This window comes from Rhopalosiphum padi, chromosome 2 (assembly GCF_020882245.1).
Source record: "Rhopalosiphum padi isolate XX-2018 chromosome 2, ASM2088224v1, whole genome shotgun sequence".
Lineage (NCBI taxonomy): Eukaryota > Metazoa > Arthropoda > Insecta > Hemiptera > Aphididae > Rhopalosiphum > Rhopalosiphum padi.
Genome location: NC_083598.1, coordinates 19,898,299 through 19,919,169, shown reverse-complemented (window position 1 = coordinate 19,919,169; position 20,871 = coordinate 19,898,299). Strand labels below are relative to the sequence as shown.

Sequence of the window (20,871 nt, the reverse complement as noted above, 5' to 3'; positions counted from 1 at the left end):
TTCTGAGCTGAGCAAGAATGTATTGATTTTATAATATGTGTGCCGTGAGTAGGTATGTTTTTAAATTTTATTTGAAATTCAGTACTATAACAACTTACGCGGAACCTTGTACAGTGGACGTCACTTATAAGACTCACGGATATAAGGTATTCAGTCCATTAATAGACTCAAAATCGTCTGTAACGGACCGGATTTATCCAAATACATTATAAAAAATTCGGTTTTAATACTCATCACTTTGTTTATAAGACTCAAATTCGTAAAAAAAAAATATGATAAAAATGAACATTTTTGGTTAAAATTTAAGAAATAAATTGGTTTTCAAAAATAACATATTTTTTGGGTTATTTTTTGTTTCGATTCAGTCTTTATAACGTGTGTATGTACAACACATTTTATCACATTTCATATTTTTCGCAATTATCATTATTATAATATGAGTACGAGAAATATATTTTCGGAATATTAGTTTATAACTCAAAACAAATCAAAATAATAAACGTTTTTCAAAAATAATAAATACATCATATATATTTTATAATTTTTTATTAATATGTAATAATTTTTATAATATGTATTATAATTTTAGTTTTTTTATCATCATTTTTAAATTTATTCAATAATAAGTATGTAACATGTAATATTATGTATTAAAGTAAATTAAAATTAAAGCAAAATATTTAGTAAAATAAAATTCATAAATACCTATATATAATTAAATTTTTTTTCCCACTTCGTCTATAAGATTCATTCGGTTATAAGACTTATGTTGTGTTGGTCCCTAAGTGAATCTTATAAGTAGCGTCCACTGCATTACAGTTCCTAAACTTAGGTATGAATAAAATCAAACATTTTAGGAATTTTTAATTACAACGAACTGAAAATTCGTCAAAATTCTATAAATTTAAATGTATTTATAAAAATATTATGACATACAACATTGAAGAAAATTGCATGTACCTATCTATGGTTTTAGAGTTACTATAGTCACAACGAAATCGCTTTTATCAAAATTTGATTTTGTGTAAAAATTTCTGTTTTCCTTAATGTTTTGTTTGTTTTTTCATATTTTTTTAAAAAATATTGGTAGTTCAACGTTTCCAAAGTAGAGATAAATCCAATTTACTATCAGAAACCAATCGTAAAGTTATAGATCGAGTAATTTTGTCGCAACTACTTATTATATAGGTATAAGGTATACATAGACAAATACATCATTTTAAAATCAATGCATATACATCGCTCCGCTCAAAATCTTTAAAGTTGGTCAATTGACCGGAAAAAAGGTCCTACACACAAATTAACATAATTACAACGATTGTCGTAAAAATTATCTAAACCTTGACTTAAGTTTTCAGAACGACGCGTTTCTACATGCGTCAAAGTAATGATCGCAAACCCAAAATCGTTTTTGACATTTAAAATTCTGAGCGATGCGAGCAGTGAATAATTTTTTGTGTTTCTGTATTCATTTTAACCTAACACAATAGCCGTAACGTCCTATGCACACCAAAACACTATTCGTCAGTAATGGCTTAAAAGTGATACGCAATGTTTTTTGGCAGCATTAGTTACGTTTTTATTTATTACAAAATATTTCATGGTAATATTAAATTGTCAACAATTATTCGGGCAAGTTTTTTTTCTATTAGTCCTATTTGTTAATTTATCAAGCATATACAAATGTACACTCGCACAGAACCTTGGTCATGTTATAATGTTCAATATAATCAGTTCAAATTAAAAAAAAAAATACTATTCGCAATCGATATGTAAAAATCCTACAAAGAAACATCCAAATAAAAATATTATACGTATAATAGTGGTGACGTATTTTATGGGATAATAAATATACAACTTGGTTTTCAAGTAAAATTAATTGATTTTTTTTGGAGGAGTTTAGGTTTAAGATATTACTTTGCAATAATACTATAGTGACTACTTTATTATTTACTGGAGCGTACGACGAATGGACGATGTGTATTCATGTTACGGCCAATATTGTATCTCTAAAGTAAATAGAAAGTCAAAATTAAATTGTTTAATTTTTAACTATTTGTGTACCTACCTATACTTCTGTAATAAAAATAAATCTTAACATTTTTAATTTTTAAAACAATTATTATTATTTCCTACCGATATAAAATAAAATATACCATCAATATCATAATAATAATAATAATAATAATAATAATATTACACTTCTACAATATTGTTACTTTTATTTTTCTATCCGTCAGCTGATCATTATATAAAATTGTATTTTCTTAGCGTTTTCATTGCGATTTTATTGTAATCGCTTTTGTGTTTCGTCTTGTTAGTTTGGTTGAGTAATATGATAAATATAAGGCGCAGTAATTTATTAGAGGTAATGTAATATTATATTATGCCTGAATCCTGAATTATGATGGAGTATCACTGTAAAGAATTAATAACAAGTGTTGTTTCGGGTTCAGACTATGGTTTTGATATTTTAGCTTTATCTCAATTATTGAAGTGCTTTTCCTTAACCTAACTTAACCTTGATGTATATTATATAAACTAAAAAATTATCTGACAAAAAAAGCTTCGATAAAATATTTTTTAGAATTGTAATATGTGTATAATTGATGACGACGAATGATGACTATTGATAGTTTTGAATTATAAATTAATAATTTATAAAATATAATATATTTACTGCACTTATGACTTAAATATATAGCTATAAGCTTCTGATTTTGCAATTGCCAATTTTTATAGCTATTGAAATGTAAAACACTTCCACATTAAAAATCGTCAAAATATTTTTAAATTTTTCGATTTCGTTCCTATAGATTTTATATGAGTTTTGGTCTGATGCGGTGTATACTAATATATTTGTTTATTTAATTTTTAACTTATCGATAACGTTTTTTTTTTTTTGCAAATTACATAATGTTGAGGTGTAGACAGTGTAATGATTAAAATATGTGTATAAAAAAACCAATTTAATTTTAAACACCAAGCCTAGCTATGTTAGAATGAACTTTCATAAACAAAATAAACTAATATAAAAAATAGTATGAATTATTAATAATATAATAATAACAACAAATTAATGATCGACTAACATAGTATATTTATTGTCTCATAATACAATATATATTATAGTTGAAGTCTAGATCACTAAAATAAACATAATATACTGTAATTTATATTTTTATTTCTTTATTATAAAGAATAATAACATTTTTGTTTTACAAATATACATATGTATATACTAAAATAATAATTTTAGTTATTATACAAAGTGATTCATCAAGCATAATATTTTCTATTAGTATCCTTTAATAATGGACTAAATATTATATTTTCAAATACCTACTTAAATTGTATACACTATTTAAAGTATATTACGTAGTAAAACAAATCTTTAAAAGGTTATGAAACATTTAAATCAAAATTTGAACAATTATTATAAAATAGTAATAAATCATTATTGAATATTATAATTTTCAAACCATCATCCTAGCTCCCATATTTTATCAAGTGGTAATCAATTATCATAAACTGTTTTTCTACATTAGTACTTAAAGAAACCAAAAACTCAGAAACTCTCGGTTAAATTTTAATTTATTTACATAAAAATTTAAAAAAATCTCCTTTATCGTAAAAAGAGTGGTTCTCATTAAAAAAAGTTTGTATCAACACAAGACACTCCTTCAATTACATAAAAAATCTAATCTAAGTATTTTAAAATACTTTTTTTTTTATAAAATTCCAATTTCCAAAAGTTAGTACTTGAATAAATTCATTACCTATCAAAGAAAAATTAGGGGTTGACCACTGAGAAAACTTAGTGAATCACTTTGTATAATTTGAATAAATAATTGACAATTGTCCATAAATAACAATATAAACATTATATACTTAGCTAGTTTACTTAAAAATAATAGTATACTTAAGAACACATACATGATTCCTTCAATGCCTTAAGCTATACTGGTATACAAATTCATATTAAGTCTATTTGTTAACAAAATTACTTTTGTTCTAGGGAAAATATCTATAGTTCATTAATAGGATACGTTCAGGCTTCAGTTGTATTCTACAATTCCTTCGTCTTTGAACATTTTCAAAATGGATGAGCCGAAAAAGAATAACGCAAGTACAACATACAACACGGTGTATATCAAAAACTGAAAAATAAAATCGATTTTAATTGGTATTGTATCTTTAATTATCTACTTAATGCAGTTGTATAAAATTTAATTTAAGGTTATATGATTAAAATTGTCAATGACAAAAATGAATAACATAATATAGTAAGAAATATATCTAAATAAATAGCCGTATTTTATTATATTTGTGTATTACTTGTTGTGCTATGTTGATCTTAATAAAATGACCTTGAATCACTCCATATATAATAATAGTATTAATGCACACTGCAATAAATGTATTAAATCCAAAAATCAATCCATAACATTTTTTATTTAATCGTTTTGCTACTTCGGATCTGAAAATTAAAATGATCAAATATTGATATTTTATTATCTAAAAATTAACTTTTTTTTAACTTAATTTGTAATTTGATTGTCCTGTGTGAATCATGTAATTAATTTGAATTAGTTAATAGTTCGGTATACAAAATATTAAATAATAATAATAATAATAATAATATAGTATTTTTCGATAGGTAACGCGAGTGGAAATATAACATTTTGGCATATTAGGATAATCGAATTTCGACCATATCGATTTGAAAGATTTAATTTTAAGTTAATAATTATATATGCACAGCCGCACAGGTATAGTAGGTATGACTCGAGTATGGTTAATAATTATTCATACATCTGATTAAAAGGGGGTACAGACGGTCAATAGGTATATTTTTATGAAACCGATAATAACCACTGTGTAGTGGTAAATATATATAATGGTTGTTGAATATTGGAAAATTGTATAGGCACTTAATTAATAATTATAATATTATATTATTAATATACACATATAGGTACTAGAATAATAATACTATATATATAATGTTATGTGTACCCCACTCACATATAAATTATATATATACAATTTAAGTCATACACTCATGTAATATGTATAATCATATCATAGGATGAAAAGATTAAAATAGTCACTATTCAAATATTAGAAAACTACAGTTTCTGACATACAATATAGACACTAGTGCACCACCTCAAGTCCTCGAACATCTGTCATATAGTCTAGTAACCTATCTAATACCCGATGAGAATACTGTCTGAATATTTATAGTATATTTTAAACGTTTTAAAGTCCTACAATGTGTAAAATAATATCGTAAAACAATTTTAAAAACCAGTGGTGTAGCTACACATGAAAGTGACCAGCAGAGGTAAAATGTTTTTTTGTCTTTATTAAATAATAGAAACTATACTCTTAAGTTTTTACGATAATCACTAATGATCATCACTATCCCTATTTAACACCTACACACCCTAAAAAAATTTGCAACTGCCTCTGTCTCGTTTACGGTAGCTACACCGCTGTTTCAAATCCATACACGCGAAATGAACTCACTCGGCAATGGTCAACATAGTCTGATACATCATTCCGTAGATTATGTAGAAACCGTAGATGTACCACAAGTTTCGGCAGTAAACGCAACACAACAACACAACGGCGGCGATAATAGATCCAACGGCGAAGAATATGTCGCCAACGGAATACCAATTCCAATTCACCTTGCTTATAGCAAACGCAGAAAGGGCACCTAAAAAATAAATCCTGTTCGATAAAAATCATTTTTTATATAATGTACGAAAACATACTATAATATATTATATTAAGAAAAACTCGAATGTAGTTTTCGTTCGGTATAGCGATGATGGTTTATACGTTTATATAGTTAAACAACAAAAAAACGCATAGGTTGTTATTTTTCCCATACAGTTTTGTCGTAAAAAGTGTTATTACGTTTCTACTTTCTACGAGTGATGTTGGTATGTAAAAATGTATGCACATTAGCCATACTCATAAACGCACTTTGAACGTAGAAAATAAATAAATATTTGACGATTTTACTTAAACGTACCATTATACCATAGATTCACAAGTGGGTTAAACCTTCCAAATAAAAACTAATTTACGAAAATTACAATCTTTTCGAATGATATAATCCTTAGACTATACAGTGAAACAATCATAGACCTTATACGTATAAGGTCTATGGGCACAATGTAATTATAGTCCCTATATATGGGGTGATCTATTTAACGTAAAACACTTATTAATTCAGAAAATATTAAAATTAAAAAAAGATTTCTTTAAGATAATTTTAAGTCATTACACAACCACATTTTTGGAGAAAAAAAATTATAATATGTTTACTATTTTTTATAGTTATAATTTTTAAGGTCATTATTTTTTTTTTTTTTTGAATGACAACATAATTTTTGATTTCATATTTTTAAGTAGAATATTTTTTGGAGTATTTTTATATTGTATATCGGTTTATAAAATATAATTTAGGACAAGTAATTTATTAGTTATAACTATTTAGATGAGCAGAATAGTAGTCCAACATTTTTCGAGGTACTCTTGTACCACTACAATATGCAGCTCATTAAAAATTTAAATACTTAAAAATTAGATTTTTATGTATAGAAATTCGAAGCACTGCAAAAATACTTTGTTTTGGAATAAGAAATTAAAATATAATTAAGAATTTAAAAATGATTTTATTTTTTTAACGACTTAAAAATTAAAATGATGTAAATATTTTAAAAAACGTTAATAGCTTTAGAAATAAAAGGAATTTCGTTAGATGGATATGAATCATCCAAAATCAGTTATGGAAATTTTTTTGATTATTTTGTTTTTCAATGCACAATAAATATAATTTACCATGGATCAATTTGCCTCACAAGAGTGTTAATTAATTTTAAAATGCTATCGATTTGTTTAAAACAAATAGACAAATTAAAAAACAACGACATTTCCACAATGCGTTGCTACATCAAACCTTAAAAAATGATTTCGAATGCACCCGGACTTATTATTAATGATTATATTTTACTTTACACACCGGTGAGTGTGTTTAGCGATTCCGCCGCGCCGTTGTACAGCGTAAACTCCGTGTCTTCGTTTTCTTCCAACACGTACGTGTAAAGCACATTTATGTACGCATACACCTGTACAATAAATATTTATGATGACGTTATATCATGAATTATTTTACTATTATACTAATAATTTATGGATACTGTATTACATTATAACATATACATATTACATTATAGTATATTGTGTGTATATACAGGTGTCGCGCAATAGATGAAATAGATGGCATGTGGATGTCATCGAGTGACATGTTTAATCATTATATTAAAATTGAAAATGATTTACTTTAATAGTTTTGAAGATCTTGGGGTAATAAAGTAAATAAATATTTTCTGGGGATATACGAAGTTCAATATTTGATAAACAAAACAAGACTGCAATATGATATGGTATATCATTTAATTCAGGGATCGCCAAGTAATATTTAAATTATTCGAAAACGCTACTATACTAATTTATAGTATTGAAACACGTGAAGTTATTTTTTCTATAATATTATGTATATAATATAGGTATATACTGACTTGTAAGTAACCACCCATCGCAACTGCCCACCAAAAACAGAGCTTACGGACGTACGGGTCGGAATACGATTGTTTGAAATCGTTGTACAACTCATTGATCACGCTGTATTCTGGATCCACAACGTCGTTATTCTCGGGTTTGTCGATTTTCTAAATAACATAATATTATGTAAAAATATACAAGTATAATAATTAGCGGCGTTGCCAAAATTTTGCTTTTTTTGAGGGGGTGGCTGGAGGGTTCCTGATAATTAGTTATATAGGAGAGGCTTCATAAGTGTGTTATAATATGCTGATTCTGTGCCGGTGTTTATAATATGTTAGTCTTTTGCACTAAACAAATATACAAATTATAATTTTAATTATACGTTTATGCCCTATGTAAAACGTTCATAGAACACTGGGAACATTTGTACATTTTTCTGAAATTTTGGGAATGTTTGCAGTCCTCTCAGCGCCCTCTAGCTAAGCCACTTATAACACAGTCTATATAATTTGGTAGTTATATTATAAAAAATATCATGTATTATTGTAAATGAAATGTTGAAGATTTTAAATAGTCAATATTTTATAAACTTATCACTTTATCAGTAATCCACCATTATTGGGACCTTGGTATTTTTTGAAATAAATATCCAGTTGAAGTAGTTACGCAAATAGTAATCAATTATTACAATATAATTTCATGTACAATATATTGCACCGGTGTTTGACGTTTTTATATCACGGATAGGCAATGTATACGCCACGGTGTAACAATAATGATATTTACCTACCTACATGTTGTTATTTTCTGGGAATTCTTGAAAACCATATATTTAAGCAATGATGCGTTGGAAATATAGGTAGGTACTTTAATATAATTTTCTTAGAAAACTATACAAAAAAGAAATATTAAAATTCACTATTACGTTTTTACTATCTTGCGCGCAAATAACACTGCCTAAATTACGTTTACTTAGTAATATATTTAATTATTATAAGTATAACATCTTATAAATTATAACACTATAATTTTATCATATAGATATCACTGTATTTCCTTGCGTTACATACCTCCTCACTGGGAGCTGCTTCAATACTCAGCTGTGAATCTTTATGTTTTTGAGGGTTATAGATAGTGACGGTGGATTGTCCCATCGAAGTTTCTTCGATTTTTTTCTTATTGGGGAAGTAAAGACTATGCTTAACTGGTGGCAAGAAAATCGCCCATACAGTCGTAAATGACATGCCTATAAACATAAGACGAAATGTTATTAGTGTACACAGTGGAAATAAGGTACAATAAGTACTAAGTACACATTATTATTCATTATAAAAATTAACTACAAGTGCACATAAAATAACTATCTTAATATTTAAATATATTACACATTATCTTAGTTTGTTATTCTATTAAAATAAATGAATAATTCATTTTTTTTTCTCAATTGTTGAGAAAAGATTTCTTATAACAAATTTTAAGTATCTTTAAGCTAAAATAAAATAAAAAACTCATTTAACCAAAAAATCAAAATATTTATATTAATAAAATTTACTTTAGTTAGGCACTCCTGTACTTGCAGCATGTATAAGTTGAACCAGTTATCAATGGAAATTGGCTAAAATTATGTGTGCTAAAAGAGAGGGTGGTTGCAACTTTACTGAACTACAATAAATCGCTTTGTTCGTACAAACGTTATTATAATTTCATAACATCAAGTCAATAGATAATATTATAAGGTTTTTAGCAAATAAATTGAACACAAATATTTCTTTGAATTTAAAATTAAAAAATCCAAAGAATTTTTAATTAAAATAATATGGTTAAAAATAAAATTTAGTTTTACTGACAAATTTAACTTAAGTAATAAAATATGTTTTTTAATAAATTATTATATCGTAGTAGGTATACGTACTCGTTATCAGATAGATAATGGTCATTATGTGTTTATTATCTATAATATTATAATGATTAATAACATTATTCGGCAAACATAAATTAGAATTAATCCATTACCTCTGCCTTTTATTTAGGTCTATAAAACGTGTAATATTACTAATATGTATAAATAAATATGAGTAATAATTATTAAACTTCTTAAAGAATAAATTTGTGTTAAAATGCCATTAAGTCTATAAATAATTTTTTATATGGCGATGCTAATTTATAATGTTTTATAGGAATAATTACCTATTTAATTGTATTATTTTATCATTCATTTTTGGTTTTTTATCCACTATTGATTATTTTGTCTAAAACCTTTAAATAGGTATTGAAATGTTTTTATATCACTGAAATTAAAGTAATTGCAGAAATACCTGCTAAAGGTACCAAATATTATAAGAAATAATGATTATTACACACATGTAAGAATAATGAATATTTATATATATATATACATAATGACTCGCAAAATACAAATTATGATCATATGATAGAACGTGGTATAAAATATATTTTTTTTCATTATCAAACTTTTAGTTGTCTACAATACATCGCGTAGGACATATAATAGTTATATATATATAACCATTATAACCTACAAATAGTTTTTTTTTATTAAGAAAACAATGCTTTATGTAATAAGTAGTGGCCGTTGTTACTGTTGTAGTATATACTACAAAATGATGTACAGAATGATCCTTAAAACAGTAAACATGTGCCATGTGGTCACTGGTCAGTAAACAATAGATACTTATAATAATTTTTAAAAGTTGTAAAACCATAAATTATATACTAAACGTATATATGTGCAATTCTAACATTTTATATTGCCTTTAAGACTTATGAAATCTGTAAAAAAGTTTAACTACTAAGGTTATTAATACATATGTTGTACTTGTATACTTATATCTATGTTAGGTTATCTATATGAAATGATCAATTACCGTGACAATTATTATTAATTAAGACCAAATTATTGACATAAAAAAAATTTAAAAAAGAATATTTTAATATTATTAGTATTATTAATTAAAATGGTTCTCATTATTAACGAATCAATCCAGTATTCATGACTTTAAAATTAAGCTAAAACAATCACATATATTATACAAATTGTGTATTGTTACAGCTGTTTTTATTATTGATGTACCTATACAAATAATGCTCGTAAGTAAGTATATGTGTATCGGCTCAAAAAGTGTCATCAAGTGCAATGCATAAATAAATTTCAATTAATACCTATACTTATAGTTTGTGCAATATAAATATATACTTTTTAGTATAAGGTGATCAATTAATGTGTTTACGGTATTTATATTACTCACAAATCATTTAATTTAATTTCTATATATTATACTCTATTCTTCGTAATTGCGAAATGTCCATATTAGATTTACCATTTTATATGTAATGTATAGGTAAACGTTGCAGTTAAAAGTTAAATTTCGTGAATTCCAATTGATAATTCTTAAATTTACAAACTTGTAAGTATAAATTTACCACAACCACAACTGCAAATTTACTCTTATAAGTTTGTAAATTTAAAAATTAGTAACAGTTGAAATTCACTTATTTTTAACTTGTACATTTAACTATTAACCAGTAACTAATATTATTATGAATCGCATATGTTGGTAAATTTCAACCCATAAAAATAGTTAAATTTACAAATCATAAAGATAAGTAAATTTCAACTATGACCTACTGATAATTTTACATATTACACATCAAATAGGTTAATAAATTTTAATTTCACTTTGATCATAAATTTACATGTAATGTGTTGTAAATTTAAACACATAGTGTTATTAATGTGTGTGTTGCCAAAAATTGTATGTAAATTTACACAAACATTTTTTTTACAGTGAAGTTATAAGTTAAACTTACCGAAAATCTTTAAAGATCATAAACGTTTAGTGTGTTAGTGTGTTTACTATATAATATATGACGTATGCTTGATAGATAGTCTATAATATACTCAATAGTTTTATTTAAATTTGTAAAAAAATTAATGTGACAGTATATTTTTTCAGTAAAAATGTGTGCAAATGTCTAGAACAAATTTGAACCACATTCTGTACCTACATACAATTTATTATATTTTTTATTCTAATAAGTATAATAACTGATATTATATATTCATATATTCTAATTTTTTGTAATGTCATTTTGCTTAAATACTGTTGTATTGTTATATAAATAAAGAAAAATATAATTTTTTTTAGAAAAATTTTGTCCTCCAATATTGAAGCGTTAAACAATTAACAGCCAGTATATAATAATAATTTTTACTTACTGCAGGTCAAAGTGCTTAAATCTTCAACTTTGTGTAATTTACATAAATAGAACTACTTCTAAAATTCAATTTTGTCATTTGTACAGGTTCTACGCTTGCATATTTTTTTTTTTTACTCGCAATTTGATATGCAATTCGACATGCAAATTATTTAACGATTAGGCTTACCTACCTTACTCGTTATACCCTTTATTTATATCGAATTAAAGCTATTTATTGTTATAAAGTAAACAATCGAACTTGTTTATGAATACTTATTTCATTTTAAGTAGTTATACGTAGGATCCTAATGGCTAATACCTTACCTAAAAATGTAAATATTGTTTTAATCAGTTTCTATTGAAAACCTTTATCCTTTTTAATACTGATATACTTTAAATATTTGAATATATGATAATTTTTTATCATATGCTATAAACTTTTTGACTACAGACTTGTTACAAGTAATCGTTATTATATTAGATTAATTATTTATAATTCTATTATATCGATTATTATCCTAATAATTTATTGTATACCCATTTCGCATGACAGTGACAATAGCAATCAAACATAAATAAATAGTATTTTGTTAACTGGTTTTCCAATACATAATAAACAGTATTTTTTTATCACATTAGAATTGTTTTGCTCTATGTTTGTTACATTAGAACAGCAATCACCAAAAACATATATATGATTTAATGTGTATCAGTGAAACGGAAAAAATATCAAGTTTTTATTTCATATTTTTATCAAACTGTGATATTTCATGTAAAAACCATTAAATATTAACTATCTATTTAAAATTCAATTAAACGTTATGAAATGAATTATTTTATAGTTTAAATTTTTTTTTAAAAACACAGTTGCTATAAAATATATTCTATTTGTTCGCTTTGGCATTCTAAAACCGTTCGATTAAAAAAAAAAAAGAACAGTAATTCGAAAACTATATTGTAACAAAAAAAAATATCATAATCCCGGGCCACGGACCAAGTATATAGAGTGGGATTAGAATATTTTTTCAGTATAATATTATAGTTTTCGGATCACCAGTTTTTTTTTTAAAACTTAACTGTTTCCGAATGCCAAGATGAACTAGACGGGATATACATATTATACCTATAACTAATATAATATTTTTATGTTTGTAAGTACATTTCTTATTCATTTTAATTGTTATGTTTGTCATACTTTTATATTAATATTACTACTGTAGAATTTAATAATATATCATTGAGAGATTCATTTTTTTACATTGAAAACTCTGACTATAACCTGAATGAATCTATAGATAATATATGTAAAATAAATTATGATGTATATTTACCGAAAATAGACATATACACGAGCGCGTTGTATGGAGGAGTTCCATATGTAGTGGCTAGAATTTGGGACAAACACGAGGAAAAGAATTTTCCTGTCAATGTTGCAGCTCTCGCGTGACCAGTTATTTTCTGATAAAATTCTTTTTCTTCTACCATCGCGTATAAGTATCCAAATAAAGCCACTTCAGCGGAAAAAAAGAACCCATAAAACGCCTGTCCAAACTGTAAAAATGAAAAATAAACCATATTATTGTTATTGCTCAGATTTAAATGCATATTTGTTAATGGACAAATTATTTTAGTTTTTTTTGTTAGCTTTTAATACTATTACAGCTTGATAATTAAATTATTATACATAATTTTATACAATTATGCACTATTATTGACAATACCTATACGTAATATGATAAAAAAAACAATACAATTATTAAACAACAATTATTTTTTTGAGGACAATTTCAGATTTATTAGAGTTGAGAATGTAAAAAAGATTGAATGGGATAATGAGGGCACTATAAGGGAACTAAGCAAAATTAGACTTTGGAGTCTAAAGACAAGAGTCGTTTAAAATAAGTTTATAGGCGTTATTATAGAAGCGAATGACCCACTTGGAGTCGGTAGAAAACTAGAAACGGACAATGGTAGATCTTGTAAATCTATATTGTTATACATAGTTTTTTCAAATTACTTTATGCCAATTTAGCGTTTACCTGTATTTTATTTCATTATAAATAAATATATAAAGTAAATATTATAATAAATAAAATTTATTTTTATTGAGTTTTTTTTTATTTCCATACTCTCTAACCCGCTGGATTTTGAAGTTCTAAAAATTGGCCCTCTAGTAACTTTGAATTTCCTATCCCTGTATTAGTTTAACAATGTTTAAGCATAACGTAACACTTTAAGTTTCAAGATTTTAATTCTGAATAGTTTGTATTATTTATATTTAAAAAAAGAAAAAAGTGGGGAGATGAAGGTTCATTATTCCCTTCTGATATGCCACTGCTTATCTACTATAGACTTTAAATACGATTTTAAATATATACCTACTGAATTTACGCATTCGTAAAAGATATTCTATTAATAATTTTAGGGATAAATAATACAAATGGAAAAGGGCTACTCATATGTACATAAAATATATTTATAATAATTAATAAATGTTTTAAAAAAGTAATATCACAAAAAAATTACTAATTTACCGAATTTTATATAAATTGACCAAAAAATGTTTGCAAGTACATCTCTAATCATAGTGTGTTAATTAATAAATTGTTATATCAATAACAAAAGTATTATGGAAAGTCTTTTCGAAATAGTTTATGTTAACTTTATATAACTAATATAAGTTGGCTAGAAAACGTAATTTGAAACATTTTATCAATATTTTTTTTAATTCTTGATTGTTGCGTAATCCTAAGTGTGTTATTGAGAAGTGCAAATATTTTCATATTCTTATTATCTGCATTTTATTTTAATATATCTAAATCTAATATCTATATTCCATATTTTTTGTAAGTAATCCTCTATTTATAATATGTGAAAAGGCGATCAAATGTTTATAGAAGCTTAATGACAGACATAATTTATGACTATATAATGTCGGGTTTAATTACATTTTTGTTGTAATACAATTTAATACGAAATAACAAAATAAATAAATAAATTACCTGTATTCTGAGTTTTGAAGGACGATTTGTTATGGCCACATAATGAAGTACTCCGCCAATTCCATCAACAATTAGTACAGGTTTATATCTGACATAATCGGTGACCAAAAATATGATTATGATCAACACAAACATAGAATATGATCCAACAGCATACAGCTCCGTTGGGACCTAAAATTCAAATTTAAATTTTATTTCAGTTACATAATATTATATCAAGTAGTCATTAGGTAAATATTATTACTATATATATATATTTTAAGTATTTAAAACACATTATTTGAAATACGAACAAATACTATTTTACACTACTTATAGTTGACTTTAAAATAACATTTATTTAATTTCTAAATCAGTTGTATTTATTTAAAAAGTATCTATCAACTATATAATATAAGTAATATCAAATCTCAATAAATATATATATATTTTTATCAGACTTGTTCAACAATAACTATTATTGATTACTTAGAGCTTTTAAGCTTTAGAAACTAGAAAGCGTATAGCACGCGAAATGTATTAATGTATTATGACGTGTATTTCGTAATTATATACAATCGCAGCTTATAAATGGAAATTATTGTTGTTACTGCCTACTGAGTTATAATTTAGGTAATATTTAAATGTCTTATTTATAAATAAGACAAACCTGTGTTCACATATGTTTAAAATTAATATAATCTATTTTGACCGTATATCTACAAATCTTACAATTGCGCGACAATATAATAGTTATTGATTACATTAATAAATTATATTTAAAAATATACATTGATCGTATTAAATATTGGTTAATGATTAATATTTGTTGAACTGTTAAAACATTATATAGATTTTGATATAAAAAAAAAAATAAATAATATACCAATTAGTTGTCAACATTTAACAAGATTTTGTCACGTGCCATTTGAGATTTAACGTTAAATTTGGTTAATTCGATAAAAAAAAAACTAAATCAATTGTTCTTTAACTACTTAACACATACGATTAGTAATTGGTACATATATTATAGCTTTTGTTCCCCCCGTGTTATTGTTTAATAAATGTATTAGATGAATTAAATGTCAGACTTTGAAGTGCAATTGATCAGGTTTTTTAAAATTTCATATCTATCGACTTATACAGAATAAATATTTATTTTAAGTTTTTTATTGTTTTATTTTTTATTTAAAGTTGTCTTGAAAAATTAACCACTATTATTTTTTTAATACTTTCATATCAATACATTTACTTAATCGGTGTATGCAATCTAGCATAAAAATGAATAATGTACTCATATGTTAGATTAAGTCTTAGAACACGGGCTCATTAAATTATATGAAGTTTAAATAATTTTATTGAGAAAAAAACAATTATATTACGTTATAGGTACCTATACATAACAATATTTTTATAAATTATATAGTACCTACTTAATTTCGCAAATAATGATTATGCTATTATAACTATTTTTAAATAGTTGTATAATGGTACAATATTATGTTTAGCAAGTATAAATATGCTAATACTAATAATACAATAATATACCATTAGTATTTAGTTTACAAAATGTAATTCATTAGTACATTTTTCATGTAAAAATAATTTACTTTACGTGTGATATATTATAAATAACTATGATAGAAAATTTAGGATAGCTGAATCTTTAAATTCAATGTTAAAATAAATGTCTTAGTAATTATTGTGAAAAATAAAAAAATCATGTTTTAAATTTATAACATCTACGGTTTTAACTATAAGAAATGAAAAATAAACAAAATTACTTTAAAATTTTTTATTTTGATTAGACAATTGAAAATAATATTTAATAGATTCAAAAGAATTGAAGATTTAATTGAAAAGAATATTAGTTATTAATATACAAATAATATAAAAAATTCAATAGAAATATTGGTTTTACAATGTTTTGAATTAAAATACAATTAACAATGAAAGCAATTTTGCGTTAATTTATCATTTATGACATTATTTTCAGTAATTATTATACTTAAATATGAATAATAATTAAACACTTCTTGTAGAATGCATTTGTATTAAAATGCTATTATGGCTATAAATAATTTGTGATGTAGCAATACTAGTTTATAATGTTTTATGTAAATAATTACCCATTTAATTGCGTTGTTTCATCATTAATTTTTGGTTTTTTATTCATTATCGACTATTTTGTCTAAACATTTTAAATAGGTATTGAAAAGTTTTTATATCACTGGAATTAAAATAGTTGCCTGCTAAAGATACCATATTAAACCTACAGTTACCCGCTATTACATTATTTTAATGAAAAATTGTAATATTATTTATTAGAAATAATAATTATTATACACGTGTAAGAATAATCAATATTTATATACAGATATATGTATAATAATTCACGAAATACAAACTGTGATCGTATGATATTATATTCACTGAAATTCACGAGACAATTAAAAAATGACATGTTATGTAAATTATCCAATATTATGATAAACTTTACTTTACTTAGACTTTTTAAGTAACTACTATTTTCCACGAGAAAAAATTATGACAAACATAAATAAAAAGATAAAATTGTATTGTGTGATATGAATTTATCTTCTCTAAAACACAAAACTGCAAACAAAAAAGCTTATTAACTCAATCAATAATTTTTGCGATTTAAGAAAAACAAATTTCACTGTAATAATTTTAGTAGTTAAAATAAAATAAATTATTTTTATAAAATATTAATATTTGCTCCAGAAGAGGACGAGATAGAGCTGTGCTGATTAAACTACTTGTCCACCCTCATGTACATTATTGTATTATTATAATCTTAACGGCTTATGTTTAAAGCTCGATTCGTTAAATAAATTATAATATTATAATACTCGTGTAAGACAAATATGCTTAAGACTTGTCATAATATAGTTATACATAATATAAACCATACAAATACCTATCAAACTGTTTTAAAATTAATAACTAAATGAATTGTACGAAATTATTATCAAATACAGCTGTAGCGATAACTCGAAGTTGATGGGAAACAAAAATTCGCTTCGAGATATGTATTATTCGAGATATCTAACTCGAATTTATATTAATTTATATTTCTAGGGGAATAAAAAAAAATCGAGTTGTCAAGTTTTTCGAATTATTGCGACTAGACTGTATATTGCTATTAAAAAAACTATCCGTGTCTAAATTATTAGCATAGTAATAGCTAATTTATATTTAATGTTAAAATGTAAATAAAGCTTTAGGTAATTTATCTACTGTTGAGTGTTGATCACAACGATAATTTTTTTCATAGAACATCTACCAAGCAAAAAAAAAAAAAATACTACCGGTCTTAAACTTGGAAATATAATAAATAAGAGTAAATATGTATTAAATATATGGTCCATCAACCCCGTTTTAAACAATCATTTAAATAACTTCCGAATTGCTCAATAAACTTCAAAACAATTATATATTTAATAATAAGTTTTACTTTATCAAAAACAAAAGTGAATTAAAAAGTCAAAATTAAGTATAAACTACGTTTATTTGTATAAGACGATAAAAAAACAATATCTTAAGACTAAATTAAGTATAAATTACCTGTTCGACTGTACAATTAATGTAAGGACTAGTCATATACGCAGCATAAAATGGTTCGATGGGTCGAAATTCTCTAATGAATGCGAACACACCGACCAAAAACGATATTTTCTTCCAATTGTCCATTTTGATGATAATATTTAGAACACCTATAACAACTAAATTATAAAGTTATTGATTAATAATTAAACTCCAATGTATAATATTTAATCCATATCTTAACTTAAACATATTTAACGCATATCTAATAAAATAAATAAATAATTGTTCACGCTGAGCACAAACAATAACAGTCATATAAAAATAATAAATATTAGCCTCTTCCAGAAATTGTATTGTTGTTAGCTTAGCATATGAATAAAATATTGATTATGAGTAAATTCTATGACAGATTTTCGGGTGATAAATTATTAAATAATTTTAATTGTGTGCTTTCATTTGACTAAATTGTATCACTGTTTTTATTAATTTATTTATATAATTGAAATATTTTATGTGTATAAAAAAACATATAAAACAGAATTTTTATAGATACATATAGTAATTAAGGAATTAAGTGGATGTATGTTTATATTTTAAAACAAAATCTTAATCGAAAAAAAAATTGATGCAAGAAATTGTATTTACAAATTAATAGTAACACTAATTTCAGATAAAATTTAAAAATAAAATAAAGTCTGTTATATAACTGTTATCAACACGGTTAGAACCTGTGCAAAGGCTCATCAAACATCCAATCTTTTTAAATTGCATTCAATAAAAATATAATACATTCTTACCTAGTTCGATTATCAACCGTTTTAAATGTTATCGGTAATCACGAAGAGCAAAATTTAAAGAACAGCACAACAGTCAATTACTATATCTATTTATTTACTAATATATTTCCTATATTAGTTGGTACGTGTACTCACTTATTGTTTTATGATTCCATCAATCACATTGAACTGCGCCGATGTTTGTCGATCAGTTTTGTTATATATACACTCAAAACTGAACGCGTTAATCCGCCCGGACCGCCCGGCAGATTATATATTATAAGTTGTAATACAATTATAGGATATCAATTACTTCATAATCGAAAACAATAATAATATAATTGCGTTGAACAAACAAAAAGTCGAAAGTATAATAAAAAACAAAATCACGTGATTCGTGATTACGTCGAACACACGCTAACCAAACACGGGAGAAGTGACCGGATCGACTAGTACAAAATATGATCTGCAACTGTGGTTTACAGAAACTTTAAATATAAATATATATGTATACATACATGTGTCTATTATAGTAATATACAGAGTGATTCACAAGCAATATCACCCCCTCCTTTTTATATTTTAATAACTCATTTATTAAAATTCTTATAAATTAACTATTAGACCATATTTTCAAAAAATGTTTATGTTTATCTATATGCTATTTACCTATTTAAAGCGTGTTCTATGGCAATACAAATTCCTTTGTATAATATGTTTTGGCTGGGTACTTACAAACTTTTTGAATTTCTGAATGTAACACCGTAACGTTAAATATCACTACTATTATTATGTTCTTTCACCCATTATTACTTTACAGTTAATATAGTATTAATTCATAATAACCAACAATATATTATATTTTTTATTTAACTTAAGATTTTAGGTATCTAACCTTATCTAAGATACTTAAATTGCTAAATAATGGCTAAAACTCCAAAAGCATATATATTTATTATTCATAAATTGTCCTTGAAGTGAAAAATATAGTATAGTTTTCTAATGAGAACCTACCTTTCAAATGTGCATTTTTAAGCGAAGGATTTTTATTGAAAATATTGATGTATATTTAAATTTAAATTTTAAAAAAATGTTTCTGAGTTATTTATATTATAATAAAAGTACTAAAATGGTTTTATATATAATTAATCAATATTAATTTATTACGATTTAAAAATTTGTAAAAATTGTGCGAGTAGCGATTATAATAAGTATACTAGATTAAATACATATATTTTATATTTTACATAAAACCATTAACCCTTATTGAATAAAGTTTAATCACTTAAAAACACTCGTGAATTGTTATAATTAATATAATTTAGATTTATATACACCAAAGATTTTAAAAAGAATTATATTGATTCATGGTAATAATTTTATATCAACTCACTCACATCAACCAGAATAAAGATTTAGGTATATTTTTTGACACGTTTCTCTTTTATAATACATTACACACAATATGTACAAAGCAAAGCGTCGTCTGTGTTAGGTTTTATAATCCGTAGCCCGAAGCTGTAACGACCTCAAAAATCCAACTGTGCTAAAGTCATCATACTGCGCATATGTATAGGTCCAATTCTTGATTATAACTTTATAGTTTGGTCACTTGATACAGTAGTTTCAACACAAGCTATGGAATAAATACAAAATTGGTTTTTAAAAATATTATCTTTTAGATGTAATGTTATACGAACAACCTCAGTCCTCTTACTCAATACACTATTGACTTTTTT

General features: G+C 24.7%; 1 protein-coding gene across 2 annotated transcripts; it reads right to left on the bottom strand.

Annotated features, from left to right (window-relative positions):
- Positions 1 to 3,082: 3,082 nt before the first annotated feature.
- Positions 3,083 to 19,592, bottom strand: LOC132922363 (thiamine transporter 2-like). Of its 2 annotated transcripts, none has more exons than XM_060985843.1 (10): positions 19,289 to 19,592; positions 18,375 to 18,532; positions 14,808 to 14,978; positions 13,137 to 13,356; positions 8,658 to 8,833; positions 7,602 to 7,751; positions 7,043 to 7,148; positions 5,536 to 5,728; positions 4,339 to 4,480; positions 3,083 to 4,160 (listed from the first exon to the last, which is right to left on the bottom strand). In XM_060985843.1, exons 2-10 carry the CDS (start codon positions 18,498 to 18,500, stop codon positions 4,059 to 4,061), a joined length of 1,386 nt encoding a protein of 461 aa, XP_060841826.1. In that variant the 5' UTR covers positions 18,501 to 18,532; positions 19,289 to 19,592; the 3' UTR covers positions 3,083 to 4,058. The 2 variants fall into 2 exon arrangements, with proteins under 2 accessions (XP_060841826.1, XP_060841827.1); XM_060985844.1 differs by lacking the exon at positions 19,289 to 19,592 and adding an exon at positions 19,154 to 19,280.
- Positions 19,593 to 20,871: the final 1,279 nt, after the last annotated feature.

Bases quoted from the DNA above. Each gene is read 5' to 3' on its own strand.
- LOC132922363 (XM_060985843.1), bottom strand. From the start codon at position 18,500: ATGGACAATTGGAAGAAAATATCGTTTTTGGTCGGTGTGTTCGCATTC. The intron at 7,149-7,601 runs GTCAGTATATAC...TTTATTGTACAG, and splicing joins CGATGGGTGGTTACTTACAA to GTGTATGCGTACATAAATGT. The intron at 4,481-5,535 runs GTGAGTTCATTT...TTTAATTTTCAG, and splicing joins ACTATGTTGACCATTGCCGA to ATCCGAAGTAGCAAAACGAT.